The sequence below is a fragment of the Leptidea sinapis genome, chromosome 13 (assembly GCF_905404315.1).
Source record: "Leptidea sinapis chromosome 13, ilLepSina1.1, whole genome shotgun sequence".
NCBI lineage: Eukaryota > Metazoa > Arthropoda > Insecta > Lepidoptera > Pieridae > Leptidea > Leptidea sinapis.
The window spans coordinates 14179632-14206536 of record NC_066277.1 but is presented as its reverse complement, the minus strand read 5'-3'; the positions used below and the strand labels follow the sequence as shown (position 1 = coordinate 14206536).

Genomic DNA, 26905 nt, shown 5'->3' with positions numbered 1-26905 from the left:
ACTTCCACAAATAGTTCAAGACCTAAATTTTCCAAATCGGTCCAGCCGTTCTCTAGTTTTAGCGAGACTAACGAACAGCAATTCATTTATATATATAGATTACAGTTTTAATAAAGCATGGCGGATTATATTTATTTTAATTTATGTTTAAGTATACACCTTTATTTTAAAATGACCATAAAATACTCGTCTATCAGTTACAATTACTGAACGCAGTTGACAAATTTCGTACAATTCAGTTCATGATTCTTAGACTCTTTGTGTCTTCGCCACTGGTTGAATTTACTGTGTTATATTCCAGTACAAACAAAAGTATGGGCCCGGCGTATGCTATGTTTGCTCGTTTGTCCAGCTCTTCCATAAAAAAAAACTCCTAATTTGTCCCCTTATCAGTATATTCCCGATATAATCATGAAATTTACGCCCATGGAAGTGACTTTCGAATCGCTCCCTAGATCTTCTCTTTCCGTCCACCTGTTCTTCTGTGGCCAATAAGAGGCTCCTTAGCTCAGGAGCCGAAGCCGAGCCTCCCACGAATCCCACCAACGCACGACACGCCATTTATTTAGGATATTATCCCCACAATCTGGATGTGTGGCGGTCCTCCACAGTGCGGTTTTCAAGGAACTATCTTCCACGTACTACAAGCTGTGGTATGAGCTTCCTCGTGCGGTATTTCCGGGACGATACGACATGGGTACCTTCAAAAAAAGCGCGCGTACACCTTCCTTAAAGGCCGGCAACGCTCGTGTGATTCCTCTGGTGTTGCAAGAGAATGTGGGCGGCGGTGATCACTTAACACCAGGTGACCCGTACGCTCGTTTGTCCTCCTTTTCCATAAAAAAAACAGCGCCTTCTTCTGCCGCCAATCAGCAGTGCAAGCACTTATTGCGTCTTGTATTTAGAGAGCGCCGTAGCTAGTAAGAACTGAAGAGTCTGCCGAGACTTAATATATTTTATCCCCAAGCGTCGCTGAGTGTTGAGCTCCACCAGCCAGGGACCAGTGGGAGGCTCCTTTGCACAGAATGCCGGCTAGATTATGGGTATCACAACGGCGCCTATTTCTGACGTGAAGCAGTAACGTGTAGCATTGGTGTTTCGGTCTGATTGGCGCCGTATCTAGTGAAATTACTGGGCAAATTAGACTTAACATCTTATGTCTCAAGGTGACGAGCGCAGTTGTAGTGCCGCTCAGAATTTTTGGGGTTTTCAAGAATCCTTGAATGGCGCTGCATTGTAATTTTCAGGACGTATCAATTACCATCACCTGAACGGCCTGCTCGTCTCAACCCTTAACATCATAAAATCTTAAATTATATCCAGCCCGCTTACTAAATAAATGTTTCTCAAACGGAGTTGCTTTATATTCAACTCCACTCAGACAATTTTTTTGTTGGTTATGATTTTAGATTTATAAATAATATGCTCGCGTCATGCAGAGGCGTTTGGACTGCAAAAAATTGCTAGTAGTTACATTGCTTTAAGATGCGCGATTACAATTAGATTTTTTACACAGTTAATGCCAAGTACTAATACCGCACTAACATTTGAAAGAAAGAAAGAAAATACATTTATTTTAACACACACTCAAATAACAAAAAGAAGAAACTTAAAAATATACAAATATAAAAACGTGTGGTGTTTCAAAGTACTCAGTATGTGTTTCAACACAAGTGTGCTGCAACGCAGATTTTCTGTGACCGCCGCGTGACACATGAACCTCAAGGGCGACACCTCGCCTGAATTACAGTATTACTATGATAATTAAGCTTACAACAATTAAAACTACTTAACTAAACTTAAGATCACTTGGCGTTGCGTAGAGACGTCGCTTCATTGTGTGTCTTCTACCGCATTTATCACGGGGAGTGTTCCGAAGAGCTGTTCAACCTGATTCCTGCCGCCGAATTCCAACTTCGCACGACACGCCACAAGTTAGGATATCATCCTCACCATCTGGATGTGTGGCGGTCCTCCACAGTGCGGTTTTCAAGGAGCTTTCTTCCACGTACTACAAACCTGTGGAATGAGCTTCCTTATGCGGTGTTTCCGGGACGATACGACATGGGTACCTTCAAAAAAAGCGCGTACACCTTCCTTAAAGGCCGGCAACGCTCCTGTGATTCCTCTGGTGTTGCAAGAGATTGTGGGAGGCGGTGATCACTTAACAACAGGTGACCCGTACGCTCGTTTGTCCTCCTATTCCATAAAAAAAATACAATTAACTACTAAACTAAACTTAAAAACAAGAACAAACATAAAAATAGTAATTATAATTAAAAATTCCTAACAGTGACAAATAATAAGATAAAACAAAACAAAAAGCTCCTAGTCTCTTTAAACGCAACTAATGCTGGAATACTGATTTGATTTTTTTTCATTTTTAATTTGAAGGATAAACTGATAGGGAGGCTTTGAAAGGTGGCGGTATATTCTATATATACATAAATAATGATCTTTCTATATCAAGAAAATCTCGGGTCCACAATGGATCCATATAGCTCAGGACGGGAAAAGATGGCAAACGTTGGAGAATGCCTTTACCGGAGAAGGTTCCTGATACAATATACTAATACATAAATATAAATTAAATTAATAAATATTTAATTTTGTAAATCTATCTACATAAAAATGAATTGCTGTTCGTTAGTCTCGCTAAAACTCGAGAACGGCTGGACCAATTTGGCTAATTTTGGTCTTCAATTATTTGTGGAAGTCCAGGGAAGGTTTAAAACGTGAATAAATAGCAAAATTTTGCTAAATTAAATAAAAACAACAAATTTGTTTTTCCTTTGATGTGTCCATACATAATTTCTATGAGAGAATTTATTGACGCACGGTTTGACAGTTCTGCTGTGAAACAATTTCATTACGACAGCAGGGTGCATATATTACGAAGTAATTTTTGATGTTAATATAATATATTATTGACAAATTCATATAAAAATATTATTTTATTTATTATATACAGAACAACGTCTGTCGGGTCAGCTAGTTATTAAATATAAATGTAACAGTAAATAAACAAGGCTTAAATAAATGCAAACAAAATAGAATACAATCATCATTGTGCATCAAAAATGTTTTCGGTCAGTGGTTCTTTTTTATATCATATAGAAGCATTAACTGTTATTAATCTCATATATAAAATTATCATGTCGCGGTGTTTGTACTTAAACTCCTTCGAAATTCCGATTGTAAACCGATTCTCATGAAATTTTGACATATTGGGTAGGTCTGAGAATCGGACAACATCTATTTTTCATCCCCCTAAATGTTAAGTTACCACGCTAAATTATATTTTTTATTTTTTTTACATTTTTTTTTTAATTTGTTTAATTATGAATCAGCATTAAAAAATACACACAACTTCAAATTTCCACCCATCTACGATCAACAGTTACTTTTGTATCGCGATTTTAATATCGGCAATACAACGTTTGCTGGGTCAGCTAGTTGACTATAATAAATTGTACTTTCCCTTCAACTCCTGATTCCATAAATTATTCACGCGTTTCATGTCCTCTGATTATTTAATAATAATATTGACACACTTTCACACAAATTATCTTGCCCCAAACTAGGTAATAAGTAAGTATATTGTATTAAATATATGGGTACAAGACAACGATATATTTAATACAATATACTTACTTATACATACATAAATACGTATTAAATAAACATCCATGATTCGGAAACAATCATTTCGTCTAAGGCTTTTAAAATACTATCTCTATAAGTAATATTCTTTACTGTTTTGTTTCTGGTTGATTTGTTAACAAGAATTAGGCAAATTGCGTTTTGCTTTATTCGAAAAGTTTGCGATAAAATGCTATATTTTTTATCAAGTAGGTAAAAATCATAGTTATACTAGCTGACCCGACAGACGTTGTTCTGTAGATAAAAAAATATTGTTTTATAGGAATTTACCAATAATATTTCAAAACATCAAGAATTATTTCGTAAAAAATGCTCCCTGTTGTTATAATGAAATTGTTTCACACCGGGACTGTCAAGCCGTGCGTCACTAAATTCTCTCATAGAAAAAGTGTCCATACAAAACAAATATTCAAAATAAAAATAATTATGGGTCCTAAATCGAAATTAAAACTATCCTATCTGTTAAGTTGGACCAAACTGCACTCCATGAAGTAATCCCCATTAAAATCCGTTCATTAGTTTGGGAGTCCATCGCGGACAAACAACGTGTCACGTAATTTATATATATTAAGATATAGCCGGAGATTTCGCAATAAAATTTAATTTCCTTACGCGGCCTTGTTATCAAGGAATATTTTATTATGAAATTAGCCTGCAGATACACGTATTCCTGATAAGTCTGTAAGTTTCGTCATTCTTTAAATAATTATAATATCACCCATTCGAGAGGTATGCCTGAGATGAACAGGCGCAAGACAAGATTTCATTTAAAGCAGGAGAACTCTTCTTTTCCTTTCTCTTTTTACTACCATAAAATGTATTAATTAAAAAGTCTAGGTCAGTCTATTCCCAAGGTTTGTTTTGTACAATTTTCCGGGATTCTGTTGTAAATGTATCTTTATAAATCCTCCAACAAAAGACTTACTCAACTTAACCGAGTAGTAGGCCGTAACAAGCTTAGGTAGGTATGTTTCTGGTGTTAACATTATGATTATTCTATAGTCCGACAACTGCGTGCGCGACCGTCCCACGGGGTGACAGACGGTTTTTATTTATGAAAATACGGGACGAGACGAGCAGGACGTTCAGCTGATCGTAATTGATACGCCCTGCCAATTACAATGCAGTGCCGCTTCGGGTTCTTAAAGAGCCCAAAAATTCTGAACGGCACTGCAATTGCGCTCGTCACCTTGAGACATAAGATATACAATCTCATTTGCCTTGTAATTTCACTAGCTAAGGCGCCCTTCAGACCGAAACACAGTACACACTGCTTCACGGCAGAAGTAGGTGCCGTTGTGGTACCCATAATCTAGCCGGCATCCCTTGCAAAGGAGCCTTCCACTGGTTAAACTGCGGGTTTCGGTAGTTTCACGTGTTGCCCTTCCCCGCATTACCACCCGCTACCCGCTGATATCTTATTACCCCCTCCCCGCCACCGCCTGTCACCCCGTAAGACGGTCGCGCACGAAGTTTTATGACAGAAAATTTCTTAACATACCTATGTACAAATATATTGTCAAGGATATATTGAGAGGCAATAATTAATATGCTTTCTTGAAATTTATCTAAAGTTTCGAATAGCGAATAGAACTCTATTGCGCGAAAATTTGTTAAACTCGATGTTTGGCTGTTGGTTTCTGAAACCGCTGAGGGATTCCAGCGACTTACACTCATACTGCGACACAAAGATATTGAAATAGGGACGGACGAGTATGCGGTTCACTGCATGTGATCACCTCTGGCGCTCTCCTAAAACAGCTGAGCAATTACGGGGTCTTCGCCCTCGCTAAATCTATACATATAAATAAAATTTGAGTGTCTGTCTATAATATTGAAATAACCGTATTTTTACTACATGTAATAAATAAATATATATTCGGTTCTGTTTGTTCCGGCTGATCTCTGAAATGGCTGGACCGATTTTGACGGGACTTTTATTGGCAGGTAGCTGATGTACTAAGGAGTAACTTAGGTTTATTTTACAAACATTGTTTTATTTTAGAAAAAATATTTTATTTTAGAAAAATAAAGCAATGTTGCAATGTCCAAGAAACGTTCTAACTGTAAAAATAATTTATATGGCAACACAATGTTTGCCGGGTCAGCTAGTAACTAATAAGCATATAAGATACAAATGATTTAAGTTTTCTTTAGTGTTAATTCCTTAATTCATAATAATTCAATTCTTGTTAATTCTTTAAAACAATTCGACACGTGTTTCGCCTCTACACGTCCTGAGGATGCCTCGTGTAGAGGCGAAACACGTGTCGAATTGTTTTAAAGACAAATATTGGCGGAATTAACACTAAAGAAAACTTAAATCATTTGTATAGTTATGGATTTCCGCAAAGTAACGCCTAATTCAATAAATTTTCTAGCATATAAGATGTTTTTTCACATAAGTGGATGTATGTAAATACTTTTAAATGCAAACGTTTGATGACGAATCGTTGTAATTGTTTCAGCCTCTGCAAAAAAAACGGAAGTCATTTAGGTTGTCTTTAGCAAAAATTAGCTATGTCGTTTGAGTTGACGCGAACATCGCTGTGTGAATACCTTTTTTATGTATTAGATAATATATTTTGCTTATAGAAGCTAATAGACAGATGCCGGCTAGATTATGCGTACCACAACGGCGCCTATTTCTGCCGTGAAGCAGTAATGTGTAAACATTACTGTGTTTCGGCCTGAAGGGCGCCGTAGCTAGATAAATTACTGGGCAAATGAGACTTGACAACTTATGTGAGTAAAATGAGTATGTAATCTTTGAAATAAACGAAATTTATTATGATTATGTCTCAAGGTGACGAGCGCAGTTGTAGCGCCGCTCTGAATTTTTGGGGTTTTTCACTAATCCAAAGCGGCACTGCATTGTAATAGGCAGGGCGTATCAATTACCATCAGCTGAACTCCCTGCTCGTCTCGTCCCTTACTTTCATAAAAATAGGCCTTACACTCACGATTTGTATTACACTTTGTGTTAGTGTGCGTGAATTGCTCTTTTTTTATGAAAATTAGGGACCAGGCGAGTAGGACGTTCAGCTGATGGAAATTGATACGCCTTGCCTATTACAATGCAGTGACACTCAGGATTCTTTGAAAAACCCAAAATTTCTGAGCGGCACTACAAATTTCGCTCGTCACCTTGAGACATAAGATGTTAAGTCTCATTTGCCCAGTAATTTTACTAGCTACGGCCGGCGCCTAAATAGAGGTTATATAGTCTAGCCAGACGTATAAATGATCTAAGTTAAAAGTAAGTAAACCACAAGAGTGTTGTGAGAAATAAAATATTCATTAGATACGATGGAAAACGATTAATTAAGATGGAAATTGCACTGCATTGCAACCAGTGGAGCAAGGTGCGTTGATCTCATGCCCTCGTCATAATTAACGGTTTGCGTAATAGTTACTAATGAATTTGGCTATTCAATATCTATATCCTAACATCTATACTAAACAATTTGTATTTTTGAAGTGAAAACTCTCACTTCTGGGATTAATTACACAAATAAAATTTGAAAATCGAGCGACCGCCACGTATTAACGGTCGTCAATATTCAGTCTATCTCTTACTTGAGATAAAAATCGTAACTATCGTTGACTTTTCTGTCCCAATAAACTTCATCATTATCATTGATAGGTAATTACAGTAGAAGTAATTTATCTCTATCTGTAGATAGTATATTGGGAGCGGCCGTAAGTCAATTTCGTAATATGCAAATATTAGTGCCGCTCAGAATTGTTGGGTCTTTCAAGAATCCTGATCGGTGCTGCATTGTTATGGGCAGGGCGTATCAATTCCCATCAGCTGAACGTTCTGCTCGTCCCTTCCCTTATTTGCACAAAAAAAGTTTAAGGACGTTCAACAAGTGTTGTTGCAATAGTATGTTATGTTATTGTCACTCCCTATGGTAAATAAATATATTTCTGTTTCTAATGATACACCAGTAGCCTATTTAACAAAAAAACCGAATCAATAACAATAAGAAGAGTTTATACAAAATTAATACATTTTAAGGGTCAAAAGTCGATATTTTTACTTAAAGTGAGACGTTTACTACGAAGTAAGAACGTAAGAAACATAACATATTATTTCGTTTTAACATAATCGATTCGACTCAGTTATCGATATTTATAAATGCGTATCGCCCATCACTAATGAATTGTCACGTGGTTGTCAATGACCTAGCTAACTTTGACAAGTCTTTCCGGACGGTAGTAATAATGATTTTGTGGTATGGACAATGCGACATACCGGTTCGGTTCGGTACCGAACCGCGTCCGGTGGTTCGACCGGACCAAATTCGACCAAGTGTTTAGGCCTTTAGGCTGTCGATGGTGTTCAAGTATACTTATATTATGTCTCTGAAAAATTCAGCGGCTACCATGATAACTTCGCTATGATTTTATCATTTAAAAAAAATTGTGTATTAATCCTAGAAGTGAGGTTATCACTTTAAATACATAACAAATTGTTTAAAATTAACAAGGGCGACATCTCAAGTCAATTTCCTAATGTGCAAATATTGGGGTTGAGCAGGTTATCAACTGTAAAGTAGATAAAGCCACAACCTGAGAGTTGAACAAACTTACGGATACATTGATGTTACCGTTTAATGACAAGATCTTATCTATCCATAGTTATGTCCAATATAGTTAAAGTGCAATGCTATCTGTCAATAGGTTATTGAAATGTATGTAAGCGTTAAAGGATAGATTTGTCTGTTGTACCTCTAGTAAGTTAAACGAAGGATAGATAGGTTATTGAAAACGGTTATTAAAGCTATATAATGCTTGATATGCCTGAAATATAATAATAATTGTTTTACGATATCTAGTTGAATAACTGATAGAAGTAATGATATATCGATGTGATATTTTTGATACAAAAAATATCGATATCCGATAATGTTGAAGTTTTAAGCCGATAATGTCGATATTTTCTCTACGTGACTATATCGCAGCTTGCATCTGACGTTATCAAATCTCCGTGAATAATGAAACGTCACCTGACATTGCCAAAAACTCGATAAATAGCGACGATAAAAATGTCACTGCGATATATGAAACAATCTTCGGGAATATAGAGGTCATAATTGGAATACCTCACCTACTGTACTCAATAACTCTTGTGTTTTCTGAAGTGGAAACTTGGGGAGCTTTTTTTGAGATAGAAAAACACCATTGTGACACGTGACACTGCTACTTGTATGTTTACCAACACCTTTGTTTATGTGACGTTACAAAAAGAGTAGTAGTTGTAGCTAATTTAATAGCTGACATGGCGCAAAGCCGTGCTGAATGGAAAAAAGGACAAGGAAGGCTGACTCCAAGTAAATAGGAAATGGTCTAGGAGGAAGAAGAAGAAAACACAGCACCTCTCCTCGTCTTTCGCGATGGAATTGCAGAATAAATGATTTGAAATCATGCCAATTGTCCTAGATTGTACTTGTATCTTGTAAAAGTATTGGGATCTATAGATCCCAATACTTTTACAAGATACGATGGTATACCATCGAAATCGTTAGACCGAATATTGCATTTCTCACTCTTGCAAAGGGTTGTGTATGATATAACATCGGTATGATATGCTCGGATACAATATTGATAATAACGCGGTGATAAAATGTTGACTTAATTAGCTTGTTTTGGTATTGGCACTTTAGCACTTGAAGATAGTAATGGTAATACTTCGTGGCCTGCCGTGTGGCATTTTCTCATATATTGATTTATTAAATATCTCGCCATGACAACAATGGTAGTCGTTAAACTGTTAGTCATAGATTTATGTACAAGCATACACCAAACGTAACTATATGAACGCGTACTTATAGCGGTTATTTCCCGCGGTTTATTTGACCACAAAAGGATCTTCTTTTAATGTTTCGTAACTTGTAAGAGCCGCTTGAATCATCAAAGTTGATCGTTTGTCTCTTTTCATATCAGGAGCGTTTACTTGATGTTAGGATGACTCAGATGCCGTTGCTGGTGTGGTAGCAGAGTATAGAACTCTTTATTAGGTTTTCTTCGATGCCTATCGGTGGCAGGTCTCAGCGTGCGCTGCTGCAATCTGGCAGCAAATTCAAAAACAGTATAATCGTACCTCCAGGTCCGTCAAAAGAGTTGTTAGTGAGGCGAATCCGAAGCACATTGGCAGAATTGGCAAGAATCAAGACTCTTTCGCGCCTGGACATCCCTGAACCCTCATGCGTTCTGGTCAGCATTAGCATATTATTTCAGACATACTTGGGATACCGCTTTCCTTCATCTCGGAAACCCATCGTTGATATATCTAGTGGTCGAGTTGAGTCACTTTTTGAACTTGAACTTAATTATTAGTAGGACCTGGCCGTCGGTGCCATAACTGGTTTTAGTGCTAGCGCCCAATGCGAAATTTTAATCTTAAACTACACGCACGACAAATAAAATTCCTCGCGATTTTTTTTTATATCGAATAATAGTGTGAACAAAAATAAACATTTTCGTGTATTAAATGTCCGGTAGAAACGCGGTGGAACCTGGGAAAAACCAAAGAGTACTGTGGGAAAAACCGCGTGAATAAAATTCGACATGCGTGCTAGGCCAAACAATAAACTACAACTGTAACTAAACCGTATGAATAAATCATTTAATTTTAAGAAAATATTATTTTTCAATACTGAAGGATCTAGAGCTAAGAACACCAGTGCTATTTCCGAAGGCCATAGAGATTGAGAAATGCTTCGCCCTGTACTTTCCCCGGGGCGTAAAAAGAACAGGGGAGTCCCAGGCCCATGGGTATGGTAAGAGGTGACTAAGGGCTTTGTAGAAGTGGGAGAGTCACGCTGCCGTCTTATGACGTCAGCATAATTGGGCCAGACTCGTCCGGGTTAATTACCACACTCGCACAGAATACCGGCGTGAAGTAGCGGCCTAGTGCCGCTAGTTTCGCATAGGTTAGTGTCGAGGACCGGAGGCCATCCCTTCCTTGCATTGGCGTATGGTCTGTCCCAATTGGTTGAGTCGCCAACGCGGCTCCCGGATGTGGATAGCCACATGCCGTCCTTATTAGATCTTCTGCTCCGTCCTTATTAGGTCTTTGTCGACGCCCCTCTCGGAACGTCCGACCATTGCCTGGTCAGGAGTGTAGTGCCTATCCGACGCCAACGTCGCAGACCACCAGCGACCCGCTGCGTTTGGCACTACAAGTCAGCAGATTGGGATAGGATGCGTTCCTTTTTTGCATCCTACCCTTGGGGTAATTTTTGTTTCCCTTTTGATGATCCTAGTGCCTGCGCCGTTGCAGTAGCCGATGTGATACTACAGGGCATGGATATTTTTATAAAAAGCTCTGTAGTACCGACCGGTGGCAGATCACAGCCCTGGTTCGATGCGTCAGTTAAAGCAGCATCTCACTGCAAAAAACAGGCGTATAACTTGGGTTGAGGCGCTGGGCACAAGGGATCCGAACTGCAAAGTTCTTAAGAGGAAATATAACCCTGCCTCCAGATTTTTTAAGCGGCATATCGCCCGTGCGAAATCGAAGCACGTCGTCAGAATCGGCAGCTTTCCAGTTACCCGACCGAAACACGCAAGTTCTGGTCGTTGTCGAAAGCTGCTCTTGGTAACTTCAACCAGCCGTCCCTGCCGCCGTTGCACATGAGAAATGACACCCTGGCCCATACGGCAAAAGAGAAAGCTGATCTCCTTTGCGCTCTTTTTGCCTCCTGACGACAACGGAAAACCACCAACGACCATCCCGCGGTGTCAGAGCTCTATGCCTGAAGTACAGTTAAGACAGAAAACTGTTAGGCGAGCTCTGTTTTCGTTGGACGTCAAGAAGTCGAGCGGGCCGGATGGCATTTCTCCAATCGTGCTTAGAACGTGTGCCCCTGAGTTGACGCGGGTCTAACGCGTTTATTCCGGCACTCTTATTCCAAAGGCGTAGTCCCTTACTCATGGACTCTTGTCCCACCGATCCAAAAAAAAGGAGACAGTTCAGATCCGGCAAACTACAGGCCTATTGCTATTACCTTCCTGCGGGCCTACCGTGAACTCCTATTGCGATACAATTATTGACAACCTAAAATGAACTGCTTTGCTATTTAGTTCCACGACGTGATTAGAGCTGTCTAATTTAGATAGACGTCAAATCAACGGATTAAATCGCAATGATGTCAATTGAATGTCAAAAATGATATCAACTGAATCGCAAACTGATTTAGTTCGTTCATTCATTCGTACCATGAGGTAGTATTTCAACTTAAACTGGATAGCTTATGTATCAAAGTGAGCGATTCGAAGAAAGTTCCTACTTCCTTAGAGGAAAGTGAATCGCGTTGTTAATAACTTTTAAAAAATAGTGAAAACATACAGAAAAGGAAAATTTTATTGATAAAAGATGAGATGAGAATGCTTTATCGGACTTTTTTGTAAATCAAAATACTGAAAATAAATACCAAAAATGAAAATACTAAAGATGAGGCAGTAAGGGCCCGGACCATAGCCTGTTCGCAAGAACGTTCATAACTCGTTATTTTTACGAAAACACCTAAACAAACATTTAATTTGTAAATCAAAGAACTATATTTATTTATATTACTATTATTTAATAAATACCAAAAAAGGCATAATGGTTTATAATTTGACGCTATAAACCAATTTTAAAATGTTTTTTAGTATTTTCTACACAAAAAAACCGCGTAAATCATATCATTTTAGGTTTCGAAATGCAACGCATATGGTTCGAGTAAGAGAGACAAACTTATGCAACGACTGTAGAGCGTCATCTCTTATTCACACCGCGGACCACAGACATATTTAATTCGTTCATTCTTCATAAGCGGTACAAGCGCCAATCAGTAAAAGGCACTTCATGGTACGAATTTTAGTGATTCAGTTTAGGTACCTAAACTAAACTGCATCGGAATCGCATCACTTATTAAAAGTTGATGGTAGGCCCTCTGCTCTCCAAAATCATGGAGAGCATAATCAGCCGCCAGCTCTTAGTATATCTAGAAGGTCACCAGTCGATCAACGATCGACAGTACGGCTTTCGCCATGGTCGGTCGGCAGGAGATTTTCTGATATACCTAACACATAGATGGGCGGCGGCTATTGAAAACAAGGGGGAAGGCCTGGTATTAGCCTGGATATAGCGAAGGCCTTTGATCGTGTATGGCACAAGGCGCTCCTCTCAAAATTTCCATCATTTGGGCTTCCCGAGAGCTTGTGCAAGTGGACCTCCAGCTTCCTCACTGGGCGCAGCATACAGGTCATTGTCGACGGATATTGCTCGAACCCGAAGCCCGTGAATGCTGTAGTGCCCCAAGGCTGTGTGCTAGTGTCCTACGCTGTTTCTTCTGCATATCAATGATATGTTGGACACCTCCATACGTATACACGGGCCATGCAGGTCTCTCTCGGGAAATCGTTGACCAGTGCCGGGAGAAACTTGTCTTCTATCGAGTCCTCTCTTGAGAAGGTCGCGGAATGGGGTAAATTGAACCTTGTCCAATTTAACCCACAGAAGACTCAAGTTTGCGCGTTTACCACTAAAAAAACCCCATTTGTCGTATCACCGCTCTTCGACAACACTTCCCTAAAAGCCTCGCCTAGTATCGGAATACTGGGTCTTGAAATCTCGAGCGATTGCCAATTTCGTGGCCATCTGGAGAGCAAAGCCAAATTGAGCTTCCTTGTGCGGTGTTTCCGGGACGATACGACATGGGTACCTTCAATAAAAGCGCGTACACCTTCCTTAAAGGCCGGCAACGCTCTTGTGATTCCTCTGGCGTTGCAAGGGAATATGGGCGGCGGTGATCACTTACCACCAGGTGACCCGTACGCTCGTTTGTCCTCCTATTCCATAAAAAAAAACTTCACGAAGGATTTGATAAATAATTTTCTGACGAGATGACCTAATCTAGCAGGGACCCGAAAAGAATACTTACTAGGTCAATTAATAGCCATTGCAAGCTAAATGACCGTCTACACAATAATTCCCTAGATGTGGATTAAATCGAAAGACGAAAAGAGTAAAAGACGCCATAGGTAGATCCTATGAGAACATCATTTCGAGTCTCAAAAGCGGATTCAGCGCTGAGATTATCAAATTCGTATTCTCTACTCTAGTACTCGTAGTTGCGTCATACTTTTTGGTGCGGAATTTGTATAATCTGGTCAAACATTTGACTAGAGAATTGTAGGCTCAACCGTGTAATTTAGAGATGCCGACACATTCGCTTAGGGGATCTACGATCTTAGGTTGATGTCTAACCAATTACGCCTACAGTTCCGTCATTAAATCCTCCACCCTAAGGTCCTATCAACATAACGGGATGATACTGTAGCACAATTGGTAAACGATACCATCTGCATCGCAAATTTGTATTTTACTTTGTTCATTAATAGTCTTTATCAGTCGTTCGCTCATCAATCTCACCTAATTGACGTATTTATTTATCCTGACTGTCTGTACGTGTCGCCTTGTTGGTTTTCTGTTGTGTCATTGATGATAGCTGCTATCTTGTGATGTGCTAATTCTTTCACCAGTCTCTTTGTTTTTACTTCCATTATATTGCTGATATTAGTGAAGAGATTCGTACCCGTTAACTCGATTCACTACATGTTAGAAAATTGGGTGAAATTTATTGTCACAGAAAGAAGTTATCTTAACAACAGTAAATGATATACTGAACGTCTGTCTACTGGCGTTAGGAATTATTGAATGGGAGATAAAAGTCAAGGGTTTTCATTCTAATAAGGGCAAATGAAGCGATTGAAATTGCTATAATATATCAAAAGTTATATCGAGGGATTAAACTAAGCTACCAGAGATATTCGTACCAAGAATGTGCTTGCTAAGAACCAATACAATCACACTAGGCAGAAATGTTAACTATAACTGTCAATATTTGGTGCTAACCGGTCGTTTCTGTAGATGTTAGTCCATACGCACTCGCCAGGCGACCTTTGTCAACGGCACATGTAACAAGGCCATGATATCTGGAGCTCAAAAATTATTTATTAAGGAAACAGACACATACACTAAAGTAAAAAAGAAGTGAAATAGAATATAAAAAATATCAGCATTATATTTTCATATCCTATAAATCTATAAACTATTCTAGGATATATCCTAGAATAGTTTTTTCTGTTGACACAAAAGGAAACAAATATATACAGACATGACAACAGAAAAGTTAAGTAAACAATAGAATATTTAGGCGAATACAGAATATTATGTAAATCAAGACAGCGACAGACATGCTAGTGGATATAATAAAGATTAAAGATACAAGGCTTTTGAGGTAAGGACAATAATTGTTGTTTTAACTTATTCTTAAATGACGCAGTAGAGGAGTGCAAAAACAGGTCGAGATTATAGTGAGAATCCAATGCAGAACACATTCTGTGAAGATTTCATTCACGACGAATGTCCCGTAATATTTTAGAAAATATAATTTCACGAAGGGTGCCCATGCAAAAGATCAAATGAAGAACCAATGAATATCTACCACCGCTACTGCCCTCAAATTTAAATGTAATAAATGATTCACCATTCAGCTAATTTTTACATCAATATGTGGCACTCCGGAAAAGTATAGCATAAAAATATATCTATATTGTCTGCAATATGTACGTTATCAGTTTGATGGCCAAGAGCTCCGCCCACGTGTTTTGCATTTCACGTAAAAATAGAACGAGTACGTACGATATGATGGTCATGGGACAAGGTCGCAACAGACGTGATGAAAGTGTATTGGGATGACCGCGCGTCATCCGTCTGGCGGCAGATCTCATTATTTATACTGGAATATTACTAGCAAAAAATACTTACATCATCCATAAACTAGCTTCTGTCTGCAACGGTTATTCGTAGAACATTTATATCGGTAATTTTGGAACAAAATTTTCTTTTATTTAAGTATAGATATTTTAAACTAATCATAAAGCCTCTTTCTGCTACCAAACAGTACATCAGTGTCTTGTTAGTTCACAATTTCTTCAACTAGAGAATTAATTTGTTCGTAGTATTACTAATATCATCATATCAAATTAAATCAAAATCACTGATGTGAATAAAGTTCGAGCGAACGAGATGTACTTTACCTACATCCAAAGCATAATGCCATACGGTTTTTTACTGTGGGGAAATGCTGTGGTTGTTAATAGTATTTTTGAGCTCATCATAAATATAAAACAACCATTGGCTGCCACAGTCCTTTAAACGGTGCCCTCAAACTTAGCCAGTTATCAATAGCAACACGCACTCTTTCCATAGGAAAATTCTTCACTGTCAATCGTAGAAGCTTCCTTAGAGCTTTGAGCATAAACGGTCATTTTGTTTGCTAAATTTGCTCAATTATAAAAAAAATCTCATCCGTAAACAAAATTTTTCTTCTACCGCTTCAGTAGTTGTTTCGATTTTACCACCTTTCTTTCTTCTTTATTATTTTTTAAATTATCAGTCAAGAAACGACCAGTACGTCTCTTATAGGCCAAGGTAAGTCCTAAGTCATCTTTTAAAATACGCTACATGGTTCTTGGGCCTATCTTCATCCCCCGAGATAAAATCTTTTGCTTTCGGACAGGATTTCTTCGAATTCTTTCCCTTTCTGCTTTGACCACCTTTTTCGTATGAAAACTACGAGGACAGACAGATCTTTTTCGGTCACAAACAGTGGAGGTCTCATTGTACCTATTAGTAGCCCGGTACACAAACATCTTACTAATACCGAGCATATGGAGAGTTTTAAAAATTGCATTTGGCTCCAAACCTTTTACTTTGTGTAATGCAATCACAGCGATTCGGTTCTCTTTATTACCCCATTCCAATTTAATATCGCAAAATATTGTACAATATATTGGCGCCAAAACGAAACTCAATGAACAATCATATTATAAAAATGACAGATTCCAAATTCAAATGTAATATTATGTTTATTTTTAATTGTAACACTGTTTATGGCCACACTAAGTATATTATATAACAACATTATAAATAAATTTTATTTTAAGTATGTTTAGCAAATAAAAACTTTTATAATCATTATTAATGTAGCAAATCCTCAGGAAACCGACGAGAATATATAAATAAATTCAACATGACCTAAAACAATTAATGATAAGGTGAATTCTTAAACTTATCACAGTCAAGAATTAGTTTACTTATGACATTGAGTTTATTTAATTTAATTATTATGATAATTGTGACACACAAATCTATTTTTATTACTTTATGCGAGATATGTAAGATTATTTTTTATATTACTTTCATTAACACACGCAAGTTTCAGGGGCGTGTGCTTAGTCTGTACCCATCTAACAACCATGAGGAATCGTGTCTCTCCTTCATCACCTTTCGTAACTGTATATAAAGATGACATATTTATTTTGGTTCGTTAGGAAAAAACCTATAAAGTGAATTCTTAGAGCGCTTTCGTACTACGTCCGATCCGAATCCGATCCGTACCCGTGATATCACGGTCCGAAGTAGTCGTAGTACTTTTTTATGGTAGTTTACGCAATAGATCCGGCTGCCGTCATTCGATTTCTTTCCGTCAACCTCTTACGATGCGCGCGACTAGCGACGTAAAACTGAAACCATGAGAGCGCTTCGCATTACGTCCGATCCGAATCCGATCCGTACCCGTGAAAATACGGTCCGGTGTAACTATTAATTCTATCGGTTGGCGGAAGCCGGATATAGTGCGTAAACTACCATAGAAATAGTCGTACGACTGACGTAGTGCGAAGCGCTCTGAAGCTGGTTGATTAGATAGATCTGATTGGCACCAGTCAACCGTTGTCTGGTATCTATTTGAATTTCATTAATAGGCAACAAATGTTTCATATCGACACCAAAAAGTCAAAGTCAAAGTTTTTATTTGCATGAACATGTTCAAAGTCACATAAATATCAATATGGGGACGACTGAGCCTTGCTCATTTTTAAACATGTACAAAACTTGAACAAAAAATCAATATTTCAACCTGAGTCTTCTGCTTTCCGGATCACCCAATGTCCCATCTGAGCTATTACAGTCTTTTATATAGTAGCGAAATTACCTTTGTATTCTAATGTTATTGTAGCTGTTTCTCATTGAAACACGGATTTTTTTTAAAATTGAAACTAGCTAGATCGATTTCTCGCCCTCGGAAACTACCTGTATGCTAAATTTCATTAAAATAGTTGGAGCCATTTCCAAGGTTCAGATTATATATATATATATATATATATATATATATATATATACAAGAATGATTGCTCGTTTGTATAAGATTCAAATAAGCTTAAACTAAGCGCTTTGAATTATAAATGTAAGTATTTCATTTAAACAAAAAAAAGTAGAGCTCGTGCGAAGAACATAGTACAAGCAACTCATCGGCCACTATTCTAAATCAATGAGTATTTTAATATTGCTGAAATATACCAAACAATACTTAAGGTGTCACTTCCATTAAATGAATCGTCAAAACGACATACCGACATCCAGCTGCTCAAAATTTTTAAAGAAACAGCAGTAACTAAATTTCCTATGTAAACAGTGCGTAAATCCAGATTCGTGGACGGATTAAAGGTAGTTATTTCCAATGCAATTGTTAATTATTTCTTGCTGAAACTTTGTATTGCATTTGTCTATATGTATTGAACGTCATTGCAACTTACAGCCTACTATCACGTAAATACGCGACGGCAATAATTTCTTCAAACACATATTTCTTAATTCAATCGTAGACCGATTACGCTCTATATATGAAACTATATATATATCTATAGATGAAACGTCTTAAGCTACAAACGAAGTCTTTGTATGTGTTGAACCTCAGAATCAGTAGGAAACATTCGACAAGTATGCTTTCTAAAAATAATGTATTGGGAGTACCTTCAAATTTTTAACTGAATGTTATAAATTATTTATCTATAATGCCAGTTGCTATGAAGGAGTACTTTTCTTTAGGCCTTAACGGCAAGAAGTGATTTTAATTTTCGATTTCTGTGATCCCTGGTAACCTGCCTTGAATGTCTTTCTTAATATTATTTGTTTCTTTTGCAGCATGCAGCGGTCAAAGGCAGTTTCTGGCAAGGTTTCCTCGCCTCTTTATCAGTCGTCATCGTCTCGGAGCTCGGCGACAAAACCTTCTTCATAGCCGCCATCATGGCCATGAAACACCCCAGGGTCATCGTCTTCGCCGGCGCCATCTCAGCGTTGGTGTTCATGACAGTTCTCTCAGCAGCTTTCGGTTGGGTGGCCACTGTTATACCAAGAGTATACACGCACTACATTAGCGCGGCTCTGTTTGCCATCTTCGGCCTGAAGATGTTGAGGGACGGGTGGAAAATGGATCCAAATGAAGGACAGGAAGAACTGGAAGAAGTGCAGAGTGAACTTAAGAGGAGGGAAGATCAGGTAATTTGAATTTGCTTTTTGGTGTGTTTGGTGATAATGTTTGCATGAGGGTATTTTAAGATCTGTTTAAGGAACTGGATGTAGCATTGAAAATGAAAGTCAACATAGTAGAATTTAATTAATATTAAAACTTCATTTACACTAGAAAATTTGGCAAAAGTTGGCTTTAGTTATATTTGTCAGTCGACTTTTTATAGCCAGCCTTGTTCAAGTTTGTATTTGATTTTTGTTATCGATATATTTACTTTAAAAACTTACAGTTTGTACACGGCTGAGTTTTCGTCGTTTGGGTGCGAGCTTAATAATTATATGACACGGCAAAACTATCGCACGAGCAATATCGACCAGAGGGAGGCTCCATTGCACAGGACGCCGGCTAGATTTTGGGTACCACAACGGCGCTTATTTCTGCCGTGAAGTAGAAATGTGTAAACATTACTGTGTTTCGGTCTGAAGGGCGCCGTAGCTAGTGAAATTTCCGGGCAAATGAAACTTAAAATCTTATGTTAACACCAGGAACAGACATAAACTGATGATGCCTACTACTCGGCTAAGTCGAGTTAGTAAGTCTTTTGTGGGGCGATGTATATGCTTTTACAACAAGATCCCAGAAAATGTTCAAAACAAAAGTATTACGTTATTCAAAAGTATTGTTAAATAACGTTTGTGTGGTAAAGGTTACTATAACATAAATGACTTTCTTAATGATACCACAGATTGGGAATGGAGCGACCGCCCTCAGGATATTAAATAATAAGTTTAATTGTACAATGTTACTTTGTTACTTTGTAAATGTTACTATAATTGTAAAACATATTTTTGATGAAAAAAAAGCCCGCTTAGTTTGTTGCGCCCATTCTTCTCAGGCCTGAGGCATTCATTTTGGAATGGGTGGTAGTTTTTTGACTTTCAATAAGTGATTTCACATCCTATTTTGAATAAAAATATTTGAATTTGAATTTGAATATGCCTCATGGTGACGAGCGCAATTGTAGTGCCGCTCAGAATTTTTGGGAATCAACAAGTTTCAAAATCTATACCTACACAGAAAGTATAACGATGAACATCTGTATGTAGACAAAAGGCCCGATTTTTGCTATTAATTTAAAATGTTGTTTATGACAGCGTATATTTGCAACGTTTGTCCTACTTCTCAGTAAAAAAAAAATATTTTTGCCCCTTTAAGAAAACTGAATTTTCGGAATTTAGTATCGTCAGCTTAATCATCGTAAATCGTAAAGCGTCCCATTTCGTAAATAAGCGATTATAACATGAAATAATTCGACACGTTAAACTTGTTAAGATTCAGCCTATGTTTGTGTCCGTAAAATTCGGAAGACTTTGAACACATTTTCTATGGAATACACCCCTCAATGAGAGTGTAGGTTACGTGTTTTTAATAAAGAAGAAATAAAAGCATGTTGTGTAGGACTTTTAAGGCTTCGTACACACTCAAATAACGACAGCGAGCGAAATTCTGATAACGTTCTCGAAAACGAAAGAAGCCCTTGTCTTTAGAGCAAACATCGTCAAATTGATATAATTTCAGAACAAGCTATTATAAATAGTACATAACTTGTACGTGGGAATTATATGTATCTACTGCAATCAAACCTTTTCTGTCTGTGTTGAATAACAGTAGTTCAACTAGTAGGTGCTTTGGTCTTATGGAGTGCCGGTGTGATCTTCAATCACTGACCTCTATTATATACCACTGGACTGGCAGCTGTCAAAGTGTTTTTTTACCTGTTTAATATTCGCCATTTTGGCGCTGTTCGCCATGTAGCGAGAGTCTGCGGTACTAAAACTAGTGAAGACAGCCTCGGCAAACATAGTGGTGGGAAACTATTTACAAAACAAAATGTTTTCTTTATTAAGTTGATTCTTAAAGTATAAATAACACGGAAAACGAATAAAATTAATTCAAAATGCATAAATACGTTCCTTCCCTGCTATTTGTATTATGCGTCAAAATTACTTCTCTGGACACTCGCGAGTGGCGCTTCAAATAAGCACAAAAAATTTGCTGTCAAACATATGACGAAGCCTGTCCAGTGGTATTTATATAGGTCAGTGTCTGCTATCTATTATTATTATACTTTTATGTGTGTCGGTTAACGTCAAGTAGACACACATCGCTTAATATCATCTATAAATATTATAAAACAATGGTAATCTCATAATTAGAAGTGATTTATCGGCTGTTATCAAGCGGGCCGCGTAGTGCGGTATTTGTGTTAATTGCGGCAACGAGATACCTTCTATATATATGTAGATGAAACCACAATCTGAGAGTTGAACAAAGCATACAAGATTTTTTGACGATACGTCACTCGACCGGTTAGCTCAGTAGGAATAGCACTCGCACGGAACGTGAGAGGTCGTGGGTTGGAGTCCCGCATCGTTCATAATTTTTTTATTTATTTTATTTGTATACACTGTCGCTCTTCGCACACGTGCGTATCAAATCACTGCGATATTAAAATAACTATGAATATGGCAGCAGGGAAAACCCCTTGGACCTTTGGATAACCCTTTTATGTTACATGCTGTTTTAACTTAATTCTGACCACCTACTTTTTCAACCCATATTAATTATCTTTTGGAAACTTTTGAGACTATAAAATAACAAATCAGTTTCAATTATGGACTTTAACAACTAACAGTAATAATGGTCAAAATACGAGCCGGACTCCAAGAATATATTTTTACTATAGGGCCTATCATTCAAAATAGACTGATTCTGTAAAGCCGTGGTACCCCAATAATTGGTAACTAAGCGCATTGCTTGCACACACTTGCGCACTTCGCAAGAGTCAAAATGTAGACAAGCGCAACCACGTAAAACCATAATACCAATACTTATTCACGTTACAATATTACTTAGACACGTTTACAGAACACTGGATAACTGATAATTCGAGCAGCTCTGTGTTATGGTTAAATGGTTCGAGTTGTCGTGGGTTGCACCAGTGCATGAATAAGAGCAATACGCCTTATGTGGTGGGACCTGCGATTTGCAGAGAGCTAGAATCTGACCGGAAGTATTTCCGTGCTCTATTTATGACGCCCAGTTTCTTCGAAGTCAATTTAGCTTAGCCTTCCAAATGCCCGCGGATTTGGCAATCACTTGAAATTGTGAGACTTAGTATTAATAGCATTAAGTGGAGTGTTGTTAAAAAGCGGTGATACGACAAATGGGGTTTTTTGTGTGATAGAAAAATAACTTCTAAAATGTAGAAATGATATTCAAACGAGGCCACAACGAAGATAAATATCAAAGATAAGAAACGCAATGACAATAATGTGGAATGATAAAAGTTATTCACGTTATTGTGTAGTTTGTTCTTTGCAATTTCCTTAAGCAATTATTGCATATTGAGCTGTTTTGTTGAGCGGCAATAAGAATCAAAATGGTGGTCTAAGTAGATCAGCTTTTTGCGTCATGTGCCAGCGAGTCATCGTTCCTGCATTGACGGAATAGCAGGCTGGCAAAAATTTCCTTGGACTTTTTTTTAAGTTCGCTGGATTTCACATCCTTAGATACCACCGCATCGACCCAAGCCTTATAGTGCAGGAGCGGTCAAACCAAAGGTTGTGACCTGCCACCGATAGTTATGAATATATGAATAGTTCCATATCTTGCAGTACTACATCAGCAACAGCGTCGGCAGCGGCATTTGGATCATCTAGCTAAAAAAAGGTCTGCCTACACTGGAGGATATAAAAAAATATCGCATTTCATCCCGCTCTGCTCACCTATAGTGCCACACACGGCGGCAACCTAAAAAAAAACAAGGCCGTTTTAGGCGGGTGATCGGCACGGTCGGCGCTCCGGATCAGGTGGTCTAACAACCCCAGAGGAGGGTCAACGGAAACAAGGTCGCCGTCCGAATGTGAGGTCAACAAAAGGTCCAACAGTAACAGTAAAAATGTGTGAACATCACTGTCTGGTATTCGCGTCGACGCAATAACCAGTTCTGTCCGACCATATGCTAAAGCCAAGTCGTGAAAAGATCTCCCTGAATGATTAGTGGTACGTAAGCCTAGCCATTCGGCGTGGTGGGCGTTGGGCGGAAACACGATCTCTGCGGTGGGGATCTGCTCCGACACGGACTTATACAGGAATGCGTAGATTCGCGCAGTCTACGCGCAACCAGATGATGGATAGGTTGTAGATAGTAGAGAACCGCTGATATCCTCCCTTACGTAAACACTCATACCAGCCCGTGGTATAAAGGAGTGTGACAGTACCAGCTAGGAGAGGTAAGACGTATCAGCCAGAGAGGATAATTATCTGTGTCTCGGTCAAAAAGAGCAGGGCCTCCAGGTGGAAGTGGATGGCATTAGAGATGAGAGAGCTCCCTGATATTGTAAAAGTCCACAGTGAATGTGGAGGTTTGGGCCTCTTGCTCTGTTTCTGCCCGAGTCAGTAAAGGTTTGCCCCCTCCAGAATACGCGGGGTAGCCCGGGCTTCCACTTTTAGTTACTGGTCTAATTGTGGACGCCCAATGACGGATTCTCCAGGACAACACAGTCTGGTACCGTCTTTTAGTAGTCTATTTTTATTCCGTGCTGCCATTTGTATCTAGAAGGGCGGGGGGAGGAAGGTTAGGCCTCTGGATAGCCCATAGGCAAAGCCGCTCATTCACGTCGGTTTTAAGTGATATTTCTCCGGGCGTGCCGGTCTAATTCGGTTGCTTAGGACGCAACATCGCAACATAGATTGTAATTAACATTATTTGTAAAACATCATAAGCTGTCAATGTTGATTTAAAAGAGTGGTAATGAGCTTCTTGCCACTTCTCCATATCAAAGCTCAACCTTTTCCGAAGTGGTTGAATTTGGTAAAGTGTATGTGACATTCCTTTCAGCCAAGTGAATAATGTGATATTTAATTTCATTCGAATACATACTGTTCTTTTGAAATATCTTCGGAAAGTGTTGGATTATTTCGCGGCTTTTAATCGTAGTGGTTGCGTTACGAGTGGTTTCGCGGTAAAGCTGTTAACAGCTCGCTGGAAAGAACCGTAGTGCGGCCTGTGCCTAAAATTTTTACCTGTAGATTAACCAAATATTTAATCACCTCTCTCTGAGTGCATTTTTACAACGATTTCTAGCAGATTATTTAGTGATTGTATTGTGTTTGTTGGTTGTGCGACAAGAGGCTGATTAAATTTTGGCTGCAGGCTTAACTTTAATATTAAAGCTCTTAGATTTATCGACAAATGTTGAATTCCTTTGTTGGTGTGACATGGAGAAAGACCTGATGGTTATATCCGAACAAAATTCCAGAGTGAGTGCCATAAACCGTCAATCGTAAAATAGTTTAAAATGGCGCCTGTTGTCATTCCTTCTCACGAACACATGGAAAATATAAAATTATGACGTCAATTATTGAAGAGTGGAATTATAGGATAGTTTATTGCTGCCCGTACTGCTGCAATAACAATTACAGTCCAGTTACTTTTCTATATTCACTAGGCTTATATAAAACTGTGCAGGGCTCACCCTCACCCGATGAGCGATCGAGATCTCCAGAAGATAGCTCGACGCCAGGTCGTTCCAAAAGTCCTGAGTCTGCGAAGACCGACGCAGCGGTGTGTGTGTCGATAGAGCAGCCCCAAGCGGGCCCCTCGTCAGAACCCCAACCGTTGAGGGTGAACCTAACTCATTATGCCTGGCAGTACGGATGACACATTAGTTTTCTTTTCTTTTAGCCTAGATTGTTTTTTATATCACATTTTTGCATAGCTTTCAGTAAAGGAATTCAGCATTTGATTGTTTACGGCAATGATGAGTAATAGTAGCGTATTTATACCAGTTTTGAAATTCGTATCAGTCGGAATAGACTACTACTGTAACTTATCATGAGTTCCTAGCATTATCACCGCCATTTTTGTTTTTTTTGTTGTTTGCCTCTTTAGCGTTGTTTAAGGCTCCCGTGCTTAGCATGTTAAAGTGCACCCTTTAATCGTTACAATAATTAAGTATTTTGATGTTGATGTTAATTTAAGTTAGTTCTCATTAGTTGTCATTAAAATGCCGGATACGAACGCGAACTCAACGATACTAATGTCAAATGCCCGTGTTTTTTTTTTTCACCCGTAAAAATCTAAATAAGAAGGCACTATGGAACTGCGATAAACATGTAGCCACATATACCAACAGCTAGTAAGTAGTGATATAGTATTAATCGGATCGGCGAACGTGATATCAGTATATCGAACTGCAGATACTCTTTCACTACAAAAATATTACATTTTATCGATAAATATTTTTACTACACTGCTGTTTTTTTAAATAAATCATTTTGCGATTATTTTTCTATATAATACCAATGATTTTGTATTTTGCTAACCATTCCTGAATAAGTTAATGTATATATGGTAGATCTCCCCAAGGAATTAAAGTATAACATTTCTGATTTAAATTTCTATGGTATCGACAAATTGCAAGACGCGTTCGTTACTCTTTGTAACCTCATCTTATATCATTGTCACGCAGTGGCACATCACTATCGCTCTTGTAAGTCATATTTTTCCACTATCGTTTGACATTAGTATCAATAGTATCATACACCTAAATAGCCACATACGGGATATGCGAGTGATGTTTTCTTTTAAGAGCTCCAGATATAAATATATATCCGGCACTGTAACAAGTGGTAAAAATCCTAGGCTTCAGTCTCAGTTCTTCAGTAATTCATTACTGGCCGAGATGAGCTCTTTAAAAGTCAAAATCAGTAGGATATTCCGTTAATGACTGACATGGAAACGATTATTTAATTTTCATTTTATTTTGTACGAGCAGTGTAGTTCCCCTACTGGGAATATGTTTAGGTAGTTTTATTTTTAAGATTTATTTTGAACCAACGTTATTGATTCTATTGTACTCATTTATATACTTGAACTAGACGAGGACTGTTTTCAGACTGTATAAATGAACGATCGCAGAGAACAGTTTATGGTATACCTCTCGCCAAACTTCTAGTTCGGTCCGATGTTGGAGCGAATAGCAGTAACAAAAATAGGGTCTCGGAATAGACTTGGCAACTTCAGGGCGAATTAGAATTTTCGTGAAAGGTGTACAAGTTGAACTAGACTTACTAATGACACTACTAAAAAGAGATGTTTTCAGATTTAAATTGAGTTGAAATTCTTGAACCGTGTACCGTATTCAGTCACTATTGACACTTGATGCAAAGATATATGAGATTAGATATATTGAGATGATCTAAAAATTTTAACTTACAGTTTGAACAAGTAGCATTTTGATTAGCAACTTTCCCAATTTTGCGCGGCCATCGTCGCTATTTTCTAAGACTTAAGGTATTTAATTTAACCATCAAATCGGCTTGTATCTATTATTTCCTCCGGAGCTTTACACATTAAGGGAGTTGTTAAATGTATAAACCAATCCTTGTTCTTTGTCTTTAAACATTTTTACAAAATATTTTGCTTATAAAAGGCAATAAATTTCAGGAGGACAAAGAAGAGACGGTTGACATGCTAGAGCAGGGACAGGCTGAAAACCGCAGAAAGAAACGTAACGCCATATTAAAGGTGCTGTTGCAAGCTGCTTCGCTGACGTTCCTCGCGGAATGGGGCGACAGGTCGCAGCTAGCCACTGTTGTGCTGGCGACCAGGGAAGACGTGTTTGGTGTAGTGGTGGGAGGGTCCTTAGGCCACGCACTCTGCACGGGCTTGGCTGTGATCGGAGGCAGAATGGTCGCCCAGAAGATATCAGTGCGGACTGGTGAGTTCACACTTTAGATATACTTACAGAATCGCGAATCGAATACAAGCGCTGTGAAGAGACGTCGCTACTACGCATTTACCA

At 38.4% G+C, this 26905-nt stretch overlaps 1 protein-coding gene across 2 annotated transcripts in view; it reads left to right on the top strand.

The window, feature by feature from the left end:
* LOC126967664 (transmembrane protein 165) overlaps window positions 1-26905 on the top strand; it is a 50177-nt gene that overhangs the window by 17880 nt on the left and 5392 nt on the right. For both annotated transcript variants that reach the window (XM_050812248.1, XM_050812247.1), the window contains 2 exons: window positions 18710-19063; window positions 26548-26821. In XM_050812248.1, the coding sequence (XP_050668205.1) occupies window positions 18710-19063; window positions 26548-26821 (628 nt within the window). The remainder of the gene's footprint in view (window positions 1-18709; window positions 19064-26547; window positions 26822-26905) is intronic.